Raw genomic sequence first — 20882 nt, forward strand, 5'->3', positions numbered from 1 at the left:
TTATAAATTGTTCCTTATTCTATGCTCCTATATAGCATTCGTAAGTGGTAGTAAACCAAAGGAAGTATGATTCGTGACAAGCTATGCCATGAGAGTACAGAAGTAGTTTTGTTGGGACTTTTCAGATTGAAGGTCCCTTAAAGCAGGTGAAGTTAGTTCCTAGGACATCGTCCCAAAGGGAACTGGAGTCTTGCAGCAGGTACAGGGAGAAAGAACCTCATTTCTTGACGTGATACTTTACTAAAGGTTCCAGATGCTAGCATAAATAAATGATACTGCATTCAGGGGTGAACTAAACGTCTGATTTAATTTCTAACAGGTTCACGTCAATCTACTTCTAATGGAAGCTCGTATGCAAGCAGAACTTCTGTACGCCCTTCGTGCCATAACTCGTCACTTAACCTGAAGCATTCACTGGGAGGGAGTAAAGGAATTTTTACTGAGTATGTAAAGACCTTTTGAAATAGATACACACCAGAAGCTGTTTGTGATGTAGCATCAGGTTATTCGATTCTATAGTGTCAAAGTTTAGCCGTGTTTCTTGACGGCTGTAATGTGCAATGACGTGTTTTATTTTCTTGATGCTTAACATTACTAATGATAACAAAAGTAACACTGAGGAGCACTACTCTGCATTGTTTCCAGTTGGATTTCTGCACGGTGGTCAGAATCCTAAAACTCTTTTTATTATATTCAATTCTAGCGCTTTGTTCTTTAAGCAAGGGAGTGAAGTGCTTAGAGACTTCTTTTCCAAGCAATCATTTTTCAGATTAGTGGAGTCCAGCAGAAGATCGGTTCTGCCTGTTCTGAGAGCGTGCCACCAGCTCATAACTCTGACAGAGATGCACGTGCTGTGTTGCATTGAATTGCCCACTGGATTCTTCTGTGTCTCCTGGAGACTGCCTGCCAGTCACTGTCTTACTACAGCAATTGAAGGTGATGTGAAATGTGGATGCAAAACCTTGACCACGCTTTAATGTGAAATTAATCATGACAAATTCTACAGCATGCTACTGAAGTGCAAAAGTCATCTGCTTTATCGTGTCTCTTCCCGAGAGGAGAGCCCTCACAGTTTGCCATTTCAGCCACACTTAACTGTGTTGGAATCATGCCTAATCTTGTTTTACTGACAGCCACCCTCAGTTGTCTTTACAATGTCCATGCTCATCACACGTTGCAGTTTGTTGAGTTGGCACCTATAAAGCTGATAAACAGGCTGACCAAAAATAGGGTTGTTGGGTTCTTGCACTCTCTTCTTTCTCAATGTTATAAGTAAGGAAAGTAAAGGAAGGCTAGCGTATCTGTTCCGTCGTATTGGATGTATAGGAATTTATTTCCCATAACTTCTTCATAGCATGAAATTTTAATATTCAAAGCTTAAAAAGTTTCTATGCATTAGTGTGGGTGAACAAAAGAAAAGTGCAATATTAAAAAAAAGCAAGCTTTTTTCCCTATCATGTCACTGCTAAAGTGTCCTTCTTCTATAGCCATAAAGAAATTGTAAAACCAAATTTCTTTATTGTCTAAGGCCTAGCAGTTTTGTTTTAGCTTTCGTGGCTTAAGACAACCTGATACTGAGATGCCAAAGCATCCCCAAAGCAAAGCATTCTTAGACAACTGGTAATATTGGGGAAGGGAAGAAATAAGCTGCCAAAAATGTCACACTTTTGTGCTGTTTTCTGTTGCTTTTGACTAGTTTTAAGAGCACAAAATGCTGATATTTATAGCTTTATTTTGTATTGCATTTAATGAACCAGTGAAGTGCCTAAAGAGATGCTTAAGCTTACCCAGTAGGATGTAAGTTGTCACTGCATAAACTTTTGCCTCTCGGTTTGGACTTTCCATAGTACTTTGAGGAGAGTGACCTTTCTTTCTGTTGCATACACGCAGAGCTAGCTGGATAGGTTTACTTTTAATATTCCACGGTATTTTAGGAGATAGTACAGGATTTCTATCTGCTGATTACAGCATAGTTCTTGAAAAACGATGCTATTACCAGTGCAGTCATACTTTGCATTGAGAAAATCATGGACCAGTATGCAGCTGAAGGTGGTTTGCTTCCCTTTTCCCGAGGCTGTGCCGTGACTTCGCATGTCGGTTTCTCCGCTCTGTCCATCTGCTCCAGGTGGGAAGGCTGAATGACTGTACGCCCGGCTGCGCTTTCCAACTGCAGGCCCTGCATGTGGACAGCTTTTGAGGAAGAAATCAGTAATTTTTCTTTCTTTCTGAAATGTAACGTTGGCTATTTAGACAGCTACCTGGTAGACAGCATTAGAGTCTCTTCTAGAGAGATCGCCGGATAAGACATCAGATGTGTTTATTTTTATAGCTGACTGCAGAGATTCCTCAGAAGCGTTAGGACATGAGGATGTATGAACTTAGGTTAACCTTCTTATTCCTACCTATTGTAACTGTAGTGGCCGCACTGAATGGCTTTTGTGCATACAGCAGGTCTTTTGAGAGGCCTCGTCATGCAATACTTCTGCTTCTCTTTTCAAGTGATGAGAACTGTACAGTACTACTTTAAATCCCTTTGCTTTGAAAAGTCAAGTATTTCTCAAGAAGCACAGCTGAGCTCTGGAAAGGAGGTGAAACTACATTTGGGTAAGGAATATGACCACTTAGTTTCCCTTCAGAAATGCGAAGGCTCTTAGAATAGGTTGGGTTTTGTGTTTGGAAACATGAGTGCCTTTACTTCTTTCCTTATGAAATAGACTTGCCAACTCGGATGCCTTCTGAGCAAAGTACATGAGCAGATTTGAAATACAGAAACCATAAATGGATCGCTCCATAAAATTTGTAGTAAATCAGTAATCTTTTTCTTTAAGTGCCATATCAAGTCACATATGGCCTGCGAGACATTCCACTGTAGGAAATGTCAAGTAGTTTGCTATTCCTTTTTTTTTTTTTTTTAATATTAAAAGCAAACTTGAAACTTCTGAAAATGTTTTCCATGTGGCATTTTTTTTTCCAGACTATTGCATTTACAGCATAACAGTTTATAGCTTAGTTTTTATACTCAGATTTATGATTTTTAATAGACGTTTGTTCAGAATAGATCTTTAAAGTCATACAGTTCTACCATATGCTTCATGCATGCTTTGGGCTCACACTGTGCCAAATTTTCACGTGCAAATGTTCTTGGATTCTTTGCATTTTGAAAGCACTCGTGAATGTGAATCTTCACGCTTTGATCATTAATATTATTCTGAAGAGTACAGTAATTGTTGGAAGTGTAGATACCCTCTATCTGTGTTCCTTTATTGGAATTGATATTTACCAGCATTAATGTTAGTGCACAAAATCCCAGCTGTGACCAACATCAAACAAAGTGTGCAGTCTCCTGCCTCTGAAGAGAAAGCTCGTTAGGTACAAATTAACTAGCTAGCACAGAGAATGTAAGTAGGGAATAGAGCTTTTGAGCTGGGACAGCTTCTTATCATTGCAGAATCACTGTAAAATGTGCGTTCTGATTGATGGAGTACCCCTGCACGTAGCAGGGGGGTTGAAACTCAATGATCATTGTGGTCCTTTTCAACCCATTCTATGACTATGAAATTGATCCTTTTTTTTCTTGGTAATGAAGAGAAGTGGAAAAGATACTAATTGGAGGAAACATTTGCATTTGCCAGAATACTCTGCCCACAGCTGGACATCACAAGAGTGTCATCATGCTGGAACAGAGACCATTTCAAACGAAGATAGAATTTGGGAGCTAGCTATTGAAAGAGGTGTTGAGGTAGCCTATGGAAATTTCGGTAAGCTGTAGATGGATTTATTTTTAGTGGTTCAAAAGTCCTAAAGCCTTCTTTAAAATGAAGAGGATGTACGTTCAGCTTTAAGAACTAGCAGATTGCCACATCAGCTCTTCCCATGTATTAAAAAAGTCCTTAAAGCACAGGAAAATCCATGATTATAAACAACTATAAATGTAGGCCTCGGTACAAATTTAGAACAGATTAGAGTAGCAGAGAAAGGAACACATTTTGCTTCTCTCTTACTTGAGTGCAGAAGGTCACAACGCCAGATTCTTCAGTAGTAGTTTTGCTCATAGCAGTACTGAGAGATGCTTTCATGGAACTGGGGAAGATGGGCATGTTGCCAGAGTTTCAGTGGGAATTGAAGCTAACTGAGCATTCAGCAAAATTCTGCAAGGTGCCCACTTGCATTTTTGAGTGAGATTTTTATAGATACTTAATCACCTACGTTCAATAGAATACAAGCAGTTTCCATAGAGATTAAGGGAATAATATAAAGCAGATCCATGTGATTTGCAGCAATTGTTAACAAAATGGCTTTTTGGGGAGGCTTAAAATAGAGAAATCTTTCCAAAATAGAGAAATCTTTCCAAAAGAAGTTAAGCTGTAAGCTGCTGCTCCTGCAAAACAGGTTTTTGTTTTTCATGCATGTGTGTTTTCCATGGACATGGACATGCGTTTCAGGCTCATATTCCACAGTTTGGACTCCCTTTTTGAAGAGCTGGATTATTTCACCTCTGCTTGCAAAAATCAGCTGCCATTAGCAAATGGATAGCTTGTGCCAGGACTGAAGAGTTTTGGCCAGGTGAATATATTCCAGATCTTCTTAAATTCAAGTGATTTTCTTTCAGATGCTTTCCTTAGGTGTTCAGATCCTTCTCCACTAAATAAGGGATGATGTTGCACAAAATGGAGGTGGGGTTGGATTCATAGTAAAGGAACTTTCCCTGAATATATCTGTTAAAATTGGTTTGCCATTAACTGTCATTCCAAGAGCTGGACAAAAATTGACAGTTTTCCCCATCTGAGCTTTTGATTTATTCTTCCTAATGTAACCAACATGGTATGGTGGTCTAAAGAGATGCACCCAACAGTTCTTTCACCTTTGGACATTTTAAATGAAGCTTTTCCTCTGCAGTTGAAAATTAATTTGACACTTCATACCTACTGCATGGATCACAGTGGTGGGAGATGGAAATAGCACAGTAGCATGAGGAAACCTGAGGTGCGTCTTGAACAGTGTTAATTTATTTCTTAGAGCAAGTTTTCTTGCCTTGCCATGATGCAGCTGCTCCCTCAGTGCACATCAGATCTCTCTTGCAGGCATTTAATCCTTCTGCTGCTCACCAGAGGCAAAAACCGTTGTTTTTCAGCCTGCTGCCACCACCCCACCTTACATGCTTCCTATCATCCCAACTTGCAGAGACAGCCTTGCAGCCATAACCTTGTAAAACAGTGTAAAACAACATACAGTTCTTACATTACCATCCATTGCTGAGTTCAGAGGACCTTCCTCCTGTTCAGAAACACTTAATTCCAGGATCGGGTTATTTCTGGGCAGGAAATCTAAATCTAGTGTAAAGTATGACACTTAGTACTTGCTTAAAACATTGAAGTAGTTTCTGCTAGTATTGCATCAAGTTCCACCTGTGGAATTAGGGGAATAACCCAGTGGATTCACTGACAAAATGCTTTCTTTGGCAAAACACACAAAGGCTCAGAGAGCCTTTGAGCTGGGCAGGCTTCTTACAGGGAGTTGTCATGGGAATTTTGAGTTGCTTGTGTGCAGTGTGGATGGGAGTGGGGCAGGCACCAACAGGGCCCTTCTCAGCTGCTCTTTGTGCTCCCCGTAGTTGGACAGATGCAGATGGCCTTCAGAACAAATGGATTTGGGGTTTTTCATTTATTCGAGGGATAACTCCGATTGCAAACTTAGAGTAGTTACTTGAGATGCAGACACATTTGGGTGTTGATCAGAGCTCATGGAAAATAGGAATCCAAATTCTGCCTTTGTTCTTTATGATAGGTCAAGCCAGTATTTAAGTTGCCAATGAATATACTTATTGTGGGCAGAAGCTCTTGCTGTAGGAGTCAGAAACAGGCTTTCTCGAGGGGATGCACCTGGTATAGGAGAATGTTGACGCTTGGGTCAGTTAGAGAAGCTTCACTGATGTGTCTGAAAGGTTTGTATGTATATCTATGTGTAGAGGAGGCAGTAAGAAATACTTTTTTCCAAGATTTCCTCAGATGAAACCCTGAGCTGCTCTGGAAAGCTTTTCCCTTTTCTTACTCCATGGATGGAGAGGGGAAGGGAACCTTTCTCATGTGGTTGCATAAAGCATGCTCCTCATTCACCACTCCATGCTCATGCCGTGCCACCAGACGCAAACCAGCCTTCCTTTCCGCTTCCCTCCCCATCCATTGCCAGGTGAGTGGGGCTGCGGAGGGCTGGAGGCCCCAGAGAAGTGGTGGGTGCCCCATCCCTGGAGGCATTCAAGGCCATGTTGGATGGGATCCTGGGCTGCCTGATCTGGTGGATGGCAATCCTGCCCACGGCAGAGGGACTGGAACTGGGTGGGCTTTAAGGTTCCCTCCAACTTAAGCCGTTCTATGATTCTGTTTTCCTATGAGACACTCCAGCATCCAGGGCAAAAAGATGTTCCCACAGGGAAACCAAAATGATTAGGCTGCATCCCTTGGACTCTGTGAGGCACAGGCACCAATATTCCACGCCTATTGATCGGAACTGGATATAAATGGTAGCTTAAAAAAAAAAAATAGGAATTCTGTAAACTTGAAATCTCTCAGTTTTACCCTTTCTCCTCTTGCTGGAGAGCTATATAATGAATGTATATGCTTTATCTTTCTATCTGACATAACTGAAAATCAGACTGCCAACTTCTTGTTTTGTATTAGCCTCTTTTTTTTTTTTTTTTTTAAGGAAAAAAAAAGTTTGTGAGCAATATATGTAGCATGCTGTGAACGTCTGTTTTTGATCTTTATAGTTACTCTTTAATTCATCAGTATTAACACCAGTTCTTTTTTTGTGTTTCCCTTGGTACTTTGTACGCAGTGTAATCAGAAGCTGTGATGGGCTCTGCAGTCCCGTGCTTTGTTACTGTAACTCCTTGATTTCTATGAAGCACCTGACTGTGGGCCACTGGGCGGGCAGTGCGGCCGTACACCACTGCCACTTTTCAATCTCTTGTACTATGTATAGTTTTAAGTAGAATAAGCTTTTTAACAGAATATTGATGCGGTTTATGATTCACACCGGCTGCGAGCGTCTGGTGAGTGAGAGTCTTTGTATTTATAGTTGTTGGGGGGGTTTTGTTCTGTTGTTTTGTTTTTTTGTTTTTTTTTTTAATTCATAAGGTAGCAAACTTGATAAACATAGCCACTTTAAACTGCTCGTGCTGAACACACCCTGCTGTAGGTGGAATACCACTGTCGATGCGGGAGGAGCTCCGGCAGTGCTGAGCTGGCATTGCCCGGCCATGTTGGGCCATGGCTGCGCAGGCCATAGCTGCGAGGCCCGGCCCTCCTCGCCTCAGCAGGCCGCTTCATCTCCTCTGCACAGAGCACCCTGAGTGCTGTGGAAGCCTTGCTGGCGAGGAGGGACAGACAGACAGGCAGACAGATGGCCCAGCGCCTGGTCAGCCCGCCAGGCCGAGGTGGGGAGCGTAGCTCCCAAGTCTCTCTGCAGTACACAGGCGGGCCTCTGGTTTGACGGCCACAAAGGCTGGCTCGCTTAGGGCAGCAATTGCTCCCCATTCAGGTGGTTCTCCGGAGACAGCCTTGGTCTGAGCCTCCTGTCAGCAGCACGGTGCAGGGCCATCCCGGCAGGAAGGCAGCTCCCTGCTGACCGCAGCTCTCCCCTCTGGAGGGGGAGCGCCTCGTTCCACAGCTGCTGCCAGCTCTGCCCTGTCTGGGGACAGAAGGAGAAAGACAAAGCTCTGGTCCTGCTGCTCCGTCCCACCACATCCCCTGCAGCTCTGCTCTCTGCAGGGCGATGGGTGGCACAGGGACACGTCCCTGCATTGTCCCTTGTCCCTCTGGGCAGAGCTTGCGGGGTCTGTGCTGTAGCGGAGGTTTGCCTGCAAGGCATGGCAGCTGCTAGGAGTGAACTGTGGGTGTCCACAGCAGCTTTTACCATTTTTTTTTCTGTTTTTGCTGATTGGTATTTTTTTCTCTTTATTTTTTTTCCTTTTTTTTTTTTTTTTTTGCAGAGAACAGACTGACCTGGTGGGATGGGGGGTTTTTTTGTGCGTGTGACTTTTTGTTTTAGTTTTTAAGTTACCCGACTTGAATTTATCTGAACAGATGCAGAAGGAACTTTTTTTGTGAGTTAAGAGACAACAATGCATTTTTAAACAAAGGAATCATGTATTAACATTTTAACAGCAATTCATAAATCTGCACTTTTTATGAGGTTTTGAAAAATCTATTTATAGGTACGGAACAATGGGGTTTGTTTAAAACTGTATTGCATTTATACTTGCTGAAATTACTTTCATTGTTATCAGTAGGAATTTCATTGGTTAAATAAAACTGATAAAACCTGCCTCTTCTTCAGTGCATTATTTGCCGAGTGCTCAGGGCTGTGTCGGTGCAGCAGAACACGGTGTGTTTTGGGAAGAGCTCTGGTCCTGGAAGCGTTATTCCCTTCTATGTACTTGTCCTGGTCTTTAGTCCAGGTCTGTACTGCAAACACAGGTCCTGAAAAATCTATTGCTCTTGCTGAAGGTCGTGCCTTTTCAATATGCAGCTGTCAGTGATTGTGGATGGGACAGTGGACATCACGATCCCATGGACATCACAATCTCATGGACATTGTGTCATGCCCAAGGAGGATGCCAGGTTTCTCATCCTGCAGGAAGCCCAGGGACTGTGTTGCAGGGCAGTTTGTTAAATGGGATGGGTTTGGGCCTTCTTGTACTTCTCCGTCTCTATTCCTTTAACACTGATTGCCAGAGAAGCCATAATTTCAAACACACCACTTTGGCTTTGCTTGGGCACAAACGAACACAGGCTGTTCCTTCTGGCCCTCAGGAAGCACTTCTGTGCTGTGCAGGTGATGGAGCACTGGCGGAGGCTGCCCAAAGGCTGTGGAGTCTCTTCTTGGATGATGTTCAGAATTCCAGAAAGACAGAAATCTTGACCTGCTGGTGATAGTTTGCCTGATGCAGCCAGGAATACTATTAGCTTTCTCAGCAGCAAGGGCACATTGCTGACTCCTTTCAACTTGGTGCCCACCAGGACTCCCAGGCCCATTTCGTCAGAGCTGCTTGCCATCTGGGTGTCCCCTACACGTCCTGGTGCCTGGGGTTGTTCCTCTCCAGGTGCTCGTCTCTGCACTTCTCCTTGCTGAATGCTCATGTGCCACACTGGGCAGATGTGAGATGATTTTACCATCCCCTGTAGGCAACTCCTGTGTGATACCTAGCAGGATCTAGGAAGAAGGGATGGGGGCTGGAGTGAGGTGGGCAGCCCACATGGGTGGCAGGTACCCAGAGATTCATCTGGGCTGACCCCTAGGCCAAAAAAACTATGTTTTTCAACATAGAAAATAAAATCACTGGATTTGTGTTTGCTGCTTTACTTTAAACTACACGCATACGCTTTTCATGCTCTGGTTCTCAGCAGGACTTTCAAGCAAAACATGAACATTCCTGACCCACACAAGACTACCTTTCCAGAAGGGAAGTCCTCTTCCTGCCTGAGCCTGATAAGTAGAATATTAACATTGCTTGGGAAAAACAATGTCCAAAAACAGGGCATGGGAAATACAAGAAAACTGTCATTTTGGCCACAGTTGGGTTGCAGTGTTACATCTTACAGAAAAATGAACTCCTGCTCACACCTGCGGTACAGTACAGTGATACTGAAAAGATCAGACCAGGTATCAGGTTCTCAGATACATCCCATTCCACAAAATCCCACTTTTCATTGGGTTTGGGGGATGACCCATGGCGTTAAAGGATGTGGGAATCAGTTCTCCTCCGTTGCTGGAGTCCTTGTACCCCTTCCCTGGCCCTTCATGATGCCACTCATCTGAATTGTCATCCCATCCGTTGCATCAGGACTTGGACCCCACAAATGCAGACCACCACCCAGATGGAGCTGTGAGCCCTGATGGTCTCCAGCAGCACCCAGAAGTGTTGGTCACTGCATCCATCCTACCCACATGGAAAGGAAGAGCAACCCAAGGGCCCTCCAAGGGGCTGTGGAAAAGACCATGTCTCCTGCATGCTCACCTGGGGGACCTGAGCCAGTGGGCACCTCGAGGGTCTGAATGGGTGGGACAAGTCCCATCAGCCACCAGCCCCAAACTAGGCTTCACTGAGCCCAGCTTTGGGCACCTAGCTGAGGCATCCAGGGTAAAGCCTGGATAACTCATCGCTGTGGATCACTGATCAATGGATCACTGATACACCAAATAGAGGCATGCAGGTTAAGAGATTTTAAATGCCCACACTTAGGTGACACAAATCCAGATAGCACTGGCTTCTCCAGCCTCTCATATATCATCCCTTCATGGCTATTCCACTCAGCTCTATGGCTTGTTGGCATCAGGACCAAGCAGAGACCACTTCTTTGCCATTCATTCTCATCGTTGTGCTCTGGCCTCTTGTTCTGAAGCATCCCATCCATCTGTCATCCTTCCTCCACCAGAGAAGAGTTCCCACTGCTCCTTCCATGCCTGCTGGCATCTTCCTGCCCACCTGGCTCCATGGCAATGCTGGGCTGGGCTTTATTCACCAGAACAGGGGGAATAAGGCTTCTGCCTCTCAGGAAAATGATTTAATTTCACAGTTTCAACACATTTGAAAAGGAAACAGGATCCTGAAAATGGAAGAAAATGAGGTATCAGGCAAAGTGGGTGCCTCTTTGAGATGGAGACAGCCACATTCACGTGCCAGGCTTGGCTTGAGGCAGGAACGTGCTGAATGTCCACATCCATACCTCGAATCCAGAGCGTGGGCTCTTCTTGGATGTTTCTGGTCCTTCTTCCAGCCTGGACCTAAAAAGACTTTTCCACTAAAAATGGCAAATTACTATGAAAACAACAACAACAAATGAAAGAAAGAAAAAGTCCTGTTGGATAAATCAACCCTTTCTGACAATAAATTGCCTTGGAGGTGTTCCAGCCAGCTGTAACACTAACACTGCTGGGAAGTCTGCAGGCCTTTCTGCTTGGCTGCAAACACCAGTTCTGCTGAAATCAATGGCAGATGTTACCCCGCGTTAGGCACATTCACAAATCGAAGCAAGCCCAGAACTGCACAGCGAAGAGGAATTGCTCCATGCTGAGTGTGTGGTATCGCAACCTCTCTAAGATGCACACCGCAGACACGCCTTGCACTTTGTGCTCCCAGGCAATCCTTTCTGGCCAAACAAGTTACACTTGTACTCATGTTCCAGTGCCTTTTTCATTTGCTAGCACTGCCTAAGTGGAAGAGATGAATTGTGGACGAATAGGGCTCGATTCCCCTCCGAACTGCAGCAGCTGCCTATCTTGAGAGGTACCAAGCAGAGGATGGAGCTCCAAAGCACACAATAGCAGCAGAGGTGGGACTCAGAGGACCTGATGTAGGGCTGGGCTCCACGGGTTGTGCTGCTGGGGTTGCTGCTGTTATAGGTGCATGGCTTGTTTCTCTGGGCTTAACCCAGAGTGAAGATAACAGAGGTAAGGGTCACCTTGAAGTGCACAGAAGCTCCTGCAGTGAAGGGCTGGGTGATGCGGTTGAGGCAAGTTCAATTCATGTTGCTTTCCCTGTCCTGTGAGTGACTCTGAGCCCACAGTTATCATGATAAAGATAAGGAAGAGCAGCCCTTCCCCCTTCGTCCGTCTGTGGCTCAGGGCAGCTCACAAGCACTGAGCTGCAGATCCCAAAGGCACACAGACCTCTGTGGGGGATGTGCTCAAGGAGAGGTATCAGCACAACAACCTGCCCAGAGGCAGGACTGGTCCCAGCCTTTTCTCCTGTCCTAAGACCATCCACCCTGGGCAGAGGGATCCCATTCCCAGCAGAGCAGGAGGTCCTGAGCCCCTATTCCCTCACATGGAAACTTCCCTTCCCCTCCTGCTTCAGTCCCTTCCCACCACAGACCAGCCTGTCTTGGCAGGGGACTCTTTAGGCACATGCAGAGCTACAGACATTGCCTGCAACCCCCAGCTCTTACTTACATATTCTGTAGCTTAATGAATTAACTCGTTTAATGTGCTGTTAACGCAAAGGTGTTTTAAAAGCACAAAAGGACCATTAATATCAGATGTCAAGCCATAAAAAAGAACAACTATGCTGCTGTTACTTTCTTGATTAGCCAGAGCCCTCTGGGCTGTGTTATCTTATTTACAGTTGAGACAGAAATGTGATAGCCATCCCTCTTTGCAAAAGTAACTTTTATTTTGTTAAAGCCATACATTCCCAAGGACAGAGTAAAGCTCACAAGCCATAAATCATGCCCAGATAAGAATAATCTGAAACAATACTCTGCAGCAGGATGTTGCTTGTTCTGTAACAATTACTGGGTGTTTCAGGCAGATTTCCCACTGCCTGCTCAGACGTGCAGCAGAGAAGAAAAATGACCTGTGCTGGTCAGGGTTCTTCATGTTGGAATCCGAGCGTGTTCAGACAACTTTAATAGTATGGCTCCACATCTGCCCAAATCCTACAGTGCTGCAGCCTCCTGGATGGAAAGAACTGGCGGCTCTGCAACCAGGGCTGCAGCACGGAGATATGCCTGTGAGCTGGCCTCAACCTCGCTAGGTGACAGTGGTGATGGAGATGTGGTGACACCAACTCCACAGTGCACTGGGATATGAGAGCAGGTTAGAGATAAGGCCATGCTTAAGGCACAAGAGAGGCATGTGGGGGGCAGCTGAAGCTGCATTTTGACATCGGTGCCACCACACATGCCTCCTGAGGGGACCCTGGGGCACCCACACTGGTGCCCACCGCTGCAATGACAGCTTCAGCACAAAGGAGGGATTGGTCAAATGTTGTTGATTTTGCATGATTAGACCTTCTCTCTTCTCTTGTCCCCACAGAGTCACATCCATGGGAACAAGGGCTGAAGAAACAGGAGCAGTGAGAACAGGGAGTTCGGAAGAGGGGACAGGTGCCCTTCTGACATGAACACTGCTCATAATTGAGTCACTGGACAGAGATTTACATAGCAGAATGCATACTGTGCCCCAGGCCTCCCTCACCTCCACCTGTTCTCCAAGCAAGGTCTGCTAAGACATAAAACCTGTAAAAGCAGCAAAATTACTCACAGTGCTCCCTTGCTCCTCCCCTGTCATGTGTTCCCCCTGTCCCCCTTGTAAGTACATCAGTCCTGCTGGTAGCAACCCAGACCAGTCGTACAGGAAAACACATGAGGATCATTTTAGAAACATAGAATCATAGAATCACAGAATGGCCTGGGTTGAAAAGGACCTCAAAGATCATCTAATTTCAACCGCCCTGCCACTTGAGCTGCACTTTCACAATAAGCCTAAGAAGGATAACCAGCACAGTACCAATCCCCAGCCTGGGCACAATCCAGCAGACATCTCTGGCACAAAGGATCAGCTCTGTGTTAGATGAACCACCAGCTCTGACCAGAGGCAGGGCAGGGTGGTCACTGACACATGGGCTGATTCGAGGCCCTAAGTGTCACCTACATGGCTCTACTGGGCTTTGGAGCGCACCAGCCAAGGCAAGGAATTTGGGGTTGAGATCTTGATTGGTCACCAGGGAATAGTTTGGGGAAAGTGAGCTTGGTATGGTGAAGGGAAGGAGCTGGCAGCTGGTCCAGAGAGCTATGAAACACGCTCAGCCAAATTCCTTCCCAGGCTCTGCTGGCAGGACTCCAGTGCAGTGAGCAGTGCAACCAGCGGCACGACTTGGACCCACTCCCTCCCCTCTCCCCATCTTGCCCCTAAGCCTTGCAGCCTGCCCACCTTTTCTCTATCAGAAACTGAAGTCCTTCCCCAGACCACCACCTCCGCACCACGAGGGATGTGTTTCTGCAGAGGTCACTGCCCATGCATAGGTCTCAGTGTTGTCTCAGTAGGAAAGAAACAGCCTTCTACCACATTCAGAGAGCATCTTCCAGAGGAAGCAGCTTGATGTCTGCAAATCACAGGAGGTTTGTGACCTGCACCGATAAAATCCAAACACTTTGAAACGGATAGAGCTTGAGTTGCAATGGTGATGTCCCCTCGCGAAGTTACCTCGGCCCTCCCTGTTACTCCCCATATTATTAATGTCACTTACAATAAATACCAGAACAAGATCAACAGCATTTGGCCACATATCTTAAAGCATTTCCCCACTCCTCTTTCACTTTTTGTCTTTGCAGCCTCGATTTCCACCTCTATCAGTCACCAGAGGAGCCCTTAGGGATAAACCGCTTGGCTATGTGAGTAGCCACGTAATAAAAGCCATGCAGAATGGAGGCTGTGGCATCAATGGCCAGTGAGAAGGTGCCACCGATCCCAGAGGCCATGTCTGTGACAACGGAGGGAATGGCACAGATGGAGTAGTAAGGGAAAGAAGCGAGGTGAAGGACAAAGCCCATGGGGATGCGTAGAATCCTATAGGTGATGGCTGCCACATCTCGAATAATTCCCAGAAAGCCCAAGAAGATGTTGGCGATGACCCTTCCCACATCATAGGGGATGCTGATGAGCACCATGCTGATGGCTTTAAGGTAGGACACCGTCCCGTTCCACAGGCTGTAGACTCCATCCAGAAGAGTACTGCCAACTCGCTTGATAACAAGCCACAGAAAATAAAACATAAATTTGACCAGCTCCACAAGCAGGTAGATGAGGAGTTCCAGAAGTTTGATGAAAGGAGTAGCAATTATGCCAACCACTTTCCTCACCAAGCCACTGTCTTCGGCCTCCTCCTTGTCATTTGTTCCTACCTGCTCTCCAGATCGGATCTGACTAACAGCTTGCAGTATTGCTTTCATCTTCTCATTGCTTTCATTGTCTTCTCCACAGTTGCCCTTGAACAAGTCAATCCCTGCTAGGAGCTGCTTCTCCAGCTCTCCCACCGTGAGGTCTGCCAAACTGCTTTCATCACTGACTTTTTTCACCAGTCCTAGAGACCATCCTTCTGGAGCATCACAGCACGCTGCCAGCCAGAGGGTCTCTGGCACAGACACCTTGCCTTTAACTCGGACACTGGAAGGAATTGCTCCTGCTATGAGATACAGCTGGTCCTTTTTGGAACAATGAGGGATCAGAGCTTGCTCCACCACCCTCCCAATGTCACTGTGCCAGGTTTTGCTCAGAGAGGGACGCAGAGGGACAGCATTTGTCAGTGTATAGGTGGCCATTTGGAAGTCTTCCTTGTTGAGCGAGCTAGGGTTCAGCAGCCCTCGCTCATAACCAGAGCCCACGTAGTCTGAGGTCAAAGCTTGATTTGCACCAAGGTTGGCCAAAGAGTCAACAACATCGGTTTCAATCACCATCTCATGCTGGTCATTCTCTGGATCATCTACCTGAAATAGCAGAGAGAAGAGTTAGTGCGTGCAATTCACCTTCCTACACAGCAATGTGTAAAATAGGCTTTGAAGTACATTTTCCATGAGGACTGCCACTACATGCTGTGCCATGGATCACATCCTGCACCCCTTCCTTACTGTCCTTGTGGCAATGGTTTCAGAAGGGTGTGCACTGCCTTTGCTGTCCTGCTAAACGTGTCAGTTTGGACTGCCGGTGCTGACTGCAGCTCTCCAGTCTGGCCTGCAGCACAGCACGGCCTCCAGCTGCACATCAGCCATCCTCCACTAAGCCTCAAAGCGGTGTTTATTTTCTTGAAGGGATTTTTGGTGTTTCTAAGGGAAAATCTAGAAGGAATTTTTAATAGAAGGATTGATTTAGGTCTATGTTCTCACCTCCCACGGTGAAGGCACTTCCAATTCTTTTAAGCACCTGCTGTCTCATCTTTAATCAAATCCAAGCAATGAAGAACAAAAGGCATGATATGTAGGATGCCTAAGGAAGGCATTTACCTGTCTCCAATAATTGACTGAGATGGACAACACGGCAGATGACCTGAATTTCACCGCCTTTAACACAGTCATTTTACTGAGCTCAGGGCTTGTCATTAGCAGTCTGAACCTGATCTTTAATGACCTCCCAGCATCCTGTGGGTGAGGAGACTTTGTCACCACAGGTCCTCAAGGTTCTCAGTGGAATGTGTGCTATGAGCTTGTGTCTGCCCCTGCCACTGCATGGAGCCAGAGGCAGTAACAACCCCTCCCAGCACCTTGCACAGAGCTATGCAAGCAGCTCATACACAGTGGGAGCTGGAGCACTGGGGCACCATAGTGTGTTCAGGGCTTTCTCAGGTGACTGCAGTTCTCCCTGCACCTTGGACACTCCTCTTGACACTGCAGCCTCTCCAGGGGAGTGTGCCAGATTGCTATTTTCTTCCCCAAATTAGAGAGCAAGCATGCCGGTAGGAATTCTGTGGTGCCATGCAGCCTCTGGAAGTTGCTGCCTCCTGTTTCCCATCATAGCACTGCACTGACCCCATTACATCTGCTCTCTTTGCTCCTGGCCTCTAGGCTCTTTACTGCACTGTATAACACATGTTTTGGAGATGTACACAGCAGACAGTTCATATTCTGTCTTGAATCACCCCCCCCAGTCACCCTCCCTGGTGCCTGGGCTCTCCTGGAGCGTGCTTGGACACATGACTATGTCCTTGAAACCTTACACGGAGCTGGCACCCTCTCAGAGCTGGAGCTCCCTGAATCCCCTCCTCTATGCTCTGTGCTCGGTGTATGCAGCTATCCATCATCCTAACTGCACCAATCGAGGTCTGGTTGCTTCTTGCAGCAGCCAAGCCTCTGCAGCCTGGCCTCAGGGCAGTCTCTGCAGTAGGGCTGGACACAGTGCCAACACGAACCATTTCCGAGGGCTGCACTACCCAAGGCTGCCTGCTAGGAGGGCTCTTGCTTCATCTTGAAGCCGTATTGCTTCAAGACTGGAAGAATTTCTACGCGCTGATGCACAAGACTCAGCTTTTTCTTTTTGCTCAGGCACCCACAGCCTTCTTGACAGAATAAGGGAAATGGTGAGGGGAGACTGAGGTGCTGCAGTTCAAAGACATGGAGACCTGAGACTGCGCAGCTGTTTCCTTGCAGAGACTCCCCAGCTGCATGGGCGTAAGACTTGAATTTCTCTGGTTATGAGCTGATGCATGCATACCTGGAGGTGCCTATCAAGCAAATATGTGCTTGCTTTGCTGTTCAGCTCCAGGGTTTGCACATACCATTGGGATTGTTTGGATGCAATTAAGAAAGAACATGAAAAATGTGGCTGTGTGCTGTACATGCGTAAGGCTCTGACATCAGTGACTCATATCGTGGTCTGTAATAACTCACGTATTACTGAGCATTTCATGCCTCCTGTAATCCAGCTCCAAAGGCAAGCTGTCTGTAGCACTGTATCTAACCTTCACACAAGCTGCATTCTGATTCCCATAGCCTTTGGTTTGTGTTGCAACAAGAGCACACCTGCATCGGTGGGCCAAGCATGAATCCTCCTGCCAAAGTACCCTGCAATAGCATGGGGCAAGGCCCAAGCAGACAGGCAAACAACTTGATCCTGTGAGGATTTAGAAATAAATTATGCATCCAAACACCTGTTTGGATTAGAGCCCAAGCACCTATCAGTATAATACGTGCTTCATAAAGTAGGGGTTGTTATTCTACAGAAGGGAGTGAACCTCATGCTGTCTCACGGTCTCTGCTGCAGGAAGGCCACAGGAGGCTCCAGAAGCACGTTTCTCCTAATGACCAAGGCTGATAAGAACAGCAGCTCAGACGTAGCTGTGGCTGAGTGATACAAATCCTGCCTTGGTCCTCTGGCTGATGGAAGTCACCAACGAGATGAAAACACCAGGATATTTACCCAGGCTATCCTGGATTAGAAAAGAAGAAGCACCTCCAGTGTTCTTCATTTCTCTCAAGCCAAGATTCAGACCAAACTATTGGCTTGCAGGCCAAAGTGGCTTGCTCTTAAACCTAAGAATCACAAAATCATTAAGGTTGGAAAGGATCTCTGAGCTCACCTAATCCAGCTGTCAGCCCACCCCCCCACGCCCACTGACTACGTCCCTCAGTGCCACATCTCCACGGTGCTTGAACACCTCCAGGGTCAGTGACTGCACCACCTCCCAGGGCAGCTGTGCCAATGCCTCACCACTCTTTCTGAGAAGAAATGTTTCCTGATATCCGACCTGAATCTCCTCTGGCACAACTATTACCTCCTGTCCTAAAAGAAGTCAGCAACAGAGCAGGTTTGGGGCCCAAGCCTTGAGGCATCCCATCAGTCTCCTGATAATCCTACCATTCCTGCCCTCTCATTTTTTAACAGTCCTGCTTGCTAGGTTAATTCACTGTTTCCAGCTGCCAATCAGCTGTGGATAGTCCTGACATTCCTCTTACTCCTCAGCCAATGACTGCCTCAGTGTTACATTTGGCATTTGTTTCTGGTACACACATTCCTGAGCAGGTAGACATGCAGGGCGTGAGACAGAGCCCTCACAACTTATATCCTGATCTATTACCAACAAAAAAAAAAAAAGCATGTGACAACCTTGACTCACCCATCAGAGTGCAGAGAGAATTTTTATAGCAATTTCCTCCTGCTTCCTCCATCTCCACGTGGGTGTGCTTGCACACATAAAAAAGCACATACCACTGTGCAGTTCAGCCCATTTGTACCTGACTATCTCAGTATGAACCAATGTAATCCTTAGGGCCTTACTGCAGAGCAGGTGTTGTGAAGACCTTTCTTCATCATTTGACTTAGCCCCAGCACAAGGAACGTGAGTGATAGATGAGAAATCTCTTCTCCACTTTCTCCTCTTGCATCAACCTTGGACTGCAGCCTTGCTGCCCACCCAAGGCATGATCCTTCTAAGCCAGAAAGAGCACAAGTGCCCTGTCCCACCACTGATAGTCTTGCTCTAGCCTTCATCCCACCCGCCTTTACTGGGCGCTCTGCAGCCCCATAAGGGCTTCAGCATTGAGTGAGCAATAGGCAAGTTCTCCACTATTATCCTACTCATCAAAACCTTGAGTGGGGGATACGGTAAGCAGGAGGGAGACGACCTCTGTCCTCCTTCCCTCCATAATGCCACCTGCTGTGGCATTTATGATGTCTTTCAGATATGGGGATCAGTGATGTCCCCATCCCCGGCACAGCCTCCTCCAAGGTGGCCATACCGGGACCTTTCCTTAGCTGACTCCTTCACTGTGGTACAAGTGCACATCTTGTTTTGGAAGCCTTTCACTTTCATAGAATCATAGAATAGGTTTGGTTGGGAGGACCCTCAAAGCTCGACTCATTCCAACCCCCTGCAATGGGCTGGTTGCCCCCCACCATGGGCTCAAGCTGCCCAGGGCCCATCCAACCTGGTCTTGAGCACCTCCAGGGATAGGGCACCCACAACCTCTGTGGGCAGCAGTGCCAGTGCCTCACCACCCTCTGAGTTAAAAATTCTTTCTAACATCTAACTAAAATTTCCCCTCTCTTAGCTCAAGGCCATTCCCCCTTGTCGTGGCACTATGAGACCATGTAAAAAGTTGGTCCCTTTCCAGCTTGTAAACTACCTTCAGGTACTGGAAGGCCATGAGGAGGTCTCCCTGCAGCCTTCTCTCCTCCAAACTAAAATTTGTGAGGCTTCTTTTGCCTGGAGCTCATTGGCCCTCAGTAAAGCTCTGCATCTTGACCAGCAGTCAGGCAGGGCTGTATGTGGAGCATCCCTCTCAATGTGCATCACAATATCAGTCGGGAGGCTTTGCAGTTGAAAAAGAAGGAAAGAGGCAAACAAATGGCTCAGAAGCCAAAGGAGTAGAGAAGGAAGCAAAAGAGTCCAGGGGATTGTTCTAATTTCTGAACACCAGATCCAGCTGTAGGTGTCCCAGTTCATTGCAGGGGGAGTTGGACTCGATGGACTTTAAGGGTCCCTTCCAACTCAAACAGTTGTATGACTTTTCCTGTTTAGCACTAACGACAGCAACTCGCTCCGTAGAAGAAAAGTCCTCGAAGCTCTCAGCAATTTGATGCTGTCACCATCTGGTGTCACCCAGGAACACAGCGACTGCATCCCACGGGCTACACAGGTGGGAGGCCACAGCAACTCGAGGCTTCTGGGGCCGAGCAGATTTCTGAGGCAAGAAACACAAAGCCTGGGGAGCAGTGTGAGCGTGAGGCGGTCAAAGCAGGAGCAAGAAGGGAAGTTGCTGCTGGAAGGCCTTCAGGCCTGCCCGAGCAGGTGGGAGAGCCGGGCCCGAGGCGCAGCAGGCGGCATGGCGGCCTCAGGTGGTGCAAGAGCCAGGGGAGCCGACCGCCCCGAGGCCGCGGCCTGCCCCGCGCACCGCCCTGCAGCAGCCGGCAGCCCTCCGCTACCCGAGCCCACAGCGCGGGGACGGCGCGGCGCTGCAGTGCCGCCCACGCCCGTTCTGCCTCCGCACAGCGGGGAGGACAGAAACTTCAGCCGGCTTCTGTCCCGGCACCCCCCGGCACTGCAGGGCGGAGAGGCAGCTGGGGCAGGGAGGGCTCTCCTCTCCCCCACGCCGCCCTCGCACCCGGCTCTCCCGACGAGCTCTTCTCTGTTCACTTTGGAGCAGCCCCCCCTCACACCCCCCGCCGAGGGAAGCGGACCTACCTGCGGCTCCAGCAGCCAGCTCCCCTGCGGCCCGCTTCGGGCTGCCCCCCTGTACTTGAAAGCGGAATAAAGAGGGATTTTGTCCTTGGTGCTGTAGAGGGTCGCAAAGCGCGGCTCCCCGTTGTACTGCTGACAGATCTTCACGTGGAAGGGCTCTGTGAATCCTTCCGGCGGGACCCGGCCGGGAAAGAAAGCGTTACACTCGGCAAAACCGGCTTCGTCCTTGCCGACGACTCTGCCCAGGGAAAAGCTCGGGAAAAGCGACACGCAGAGCAGACACAGCACTGACATCTTCACGGCCCGCTCCATCCGGGCTGAGAGCGGCGCAGGTCTGGAGGTGCGGAGAGAGAGGCGAACCCCGGCGGGCGGCGGTCCCTGAGGGCAGCGGGCGCTGCTGCCGGCGGCGGCCACGGGCGGTGCCGCGCTCACGCCC

General features: G+C 47.6%; 2 protein-coding genes across 4 annotated transcripts in view; one reads left to right on the forward strand and one right to left on the reverse strand.

Moving 5' to 3' along the window:
* SESN3 (sestrin 3) overlaps nt 1–8322 on the forward strand; it is a 45729-nt gene extending 37407 nt beyond the window's left edge. For 2 of the 3 annotated variants that reach the window (XM_015280554.4, XM_046899721.1), the window contains exon 10: nt 320–8322. In XM_015280554.4, the coding sequence (XP_015136040.2) occupies nt 320–406 (87 nt within the window). In that variant the 3' untranslated portion in view covers nt 407–8322. The remainder of the gene's footprint in view (nt 1–319) is intronic. The other variant, XM_015280561.4, reaches the window with a different exon arrangement.
* Nucleotides 8323–12148: 3826 nt separating this feature from the next.
* ENDOD1 (endonuclease domain containing 1) lies at nt 12149–20882 on the reverse strand. The gene is made up of 2 exons (XM_425648.7): nt 20450–20882; nt 12149–15263 (listed from the first exon to the last, which is right to left on the reverse strand). Exons 1-2 carry the CDS (start codon nt 20756–20758, stop codon nt 14130–14132), a joined length of 1443 nt encoding a protein of 480 aa, XP_425648.3. The 5' UTR covers nt 20759–20882; the 3' UTR covers nt 12149–14129.

This window comes from Gallus gallus, chromosome 1 (assembly GCF_016699485.2).
Source record: "Gallus gallus isolate bGalGal1 chromosome 1, bGalGal1.mat.broiler.GRCg7b, whole genome shotgun sequence".
NCBI classification, from domain to species: domain Eukaryota; kingdom Metazoa; phylum Chordata; class Aves; order Galliformes; family Phasianidae; genus Gallus; species Gallus gallus.

Bases quoted from the DNA above. Each gene is read 5' to 3' on its own strand.
- ENDOD1 (XM_425648.7), bottom strand. From the start codon at position 20,758: ATGGAGCGGGCCGTGAAGATGTCAGTGCTGTGTCTGCTCTGCGTGTCG. The intron at 15,264-20,449 runs GTAGGTCCGCTT...CTGCTATTTCAG, and splicing joins GCTGGCTGCTGGAGCCGCAG to GTAGATGATCCAGAGAATGA.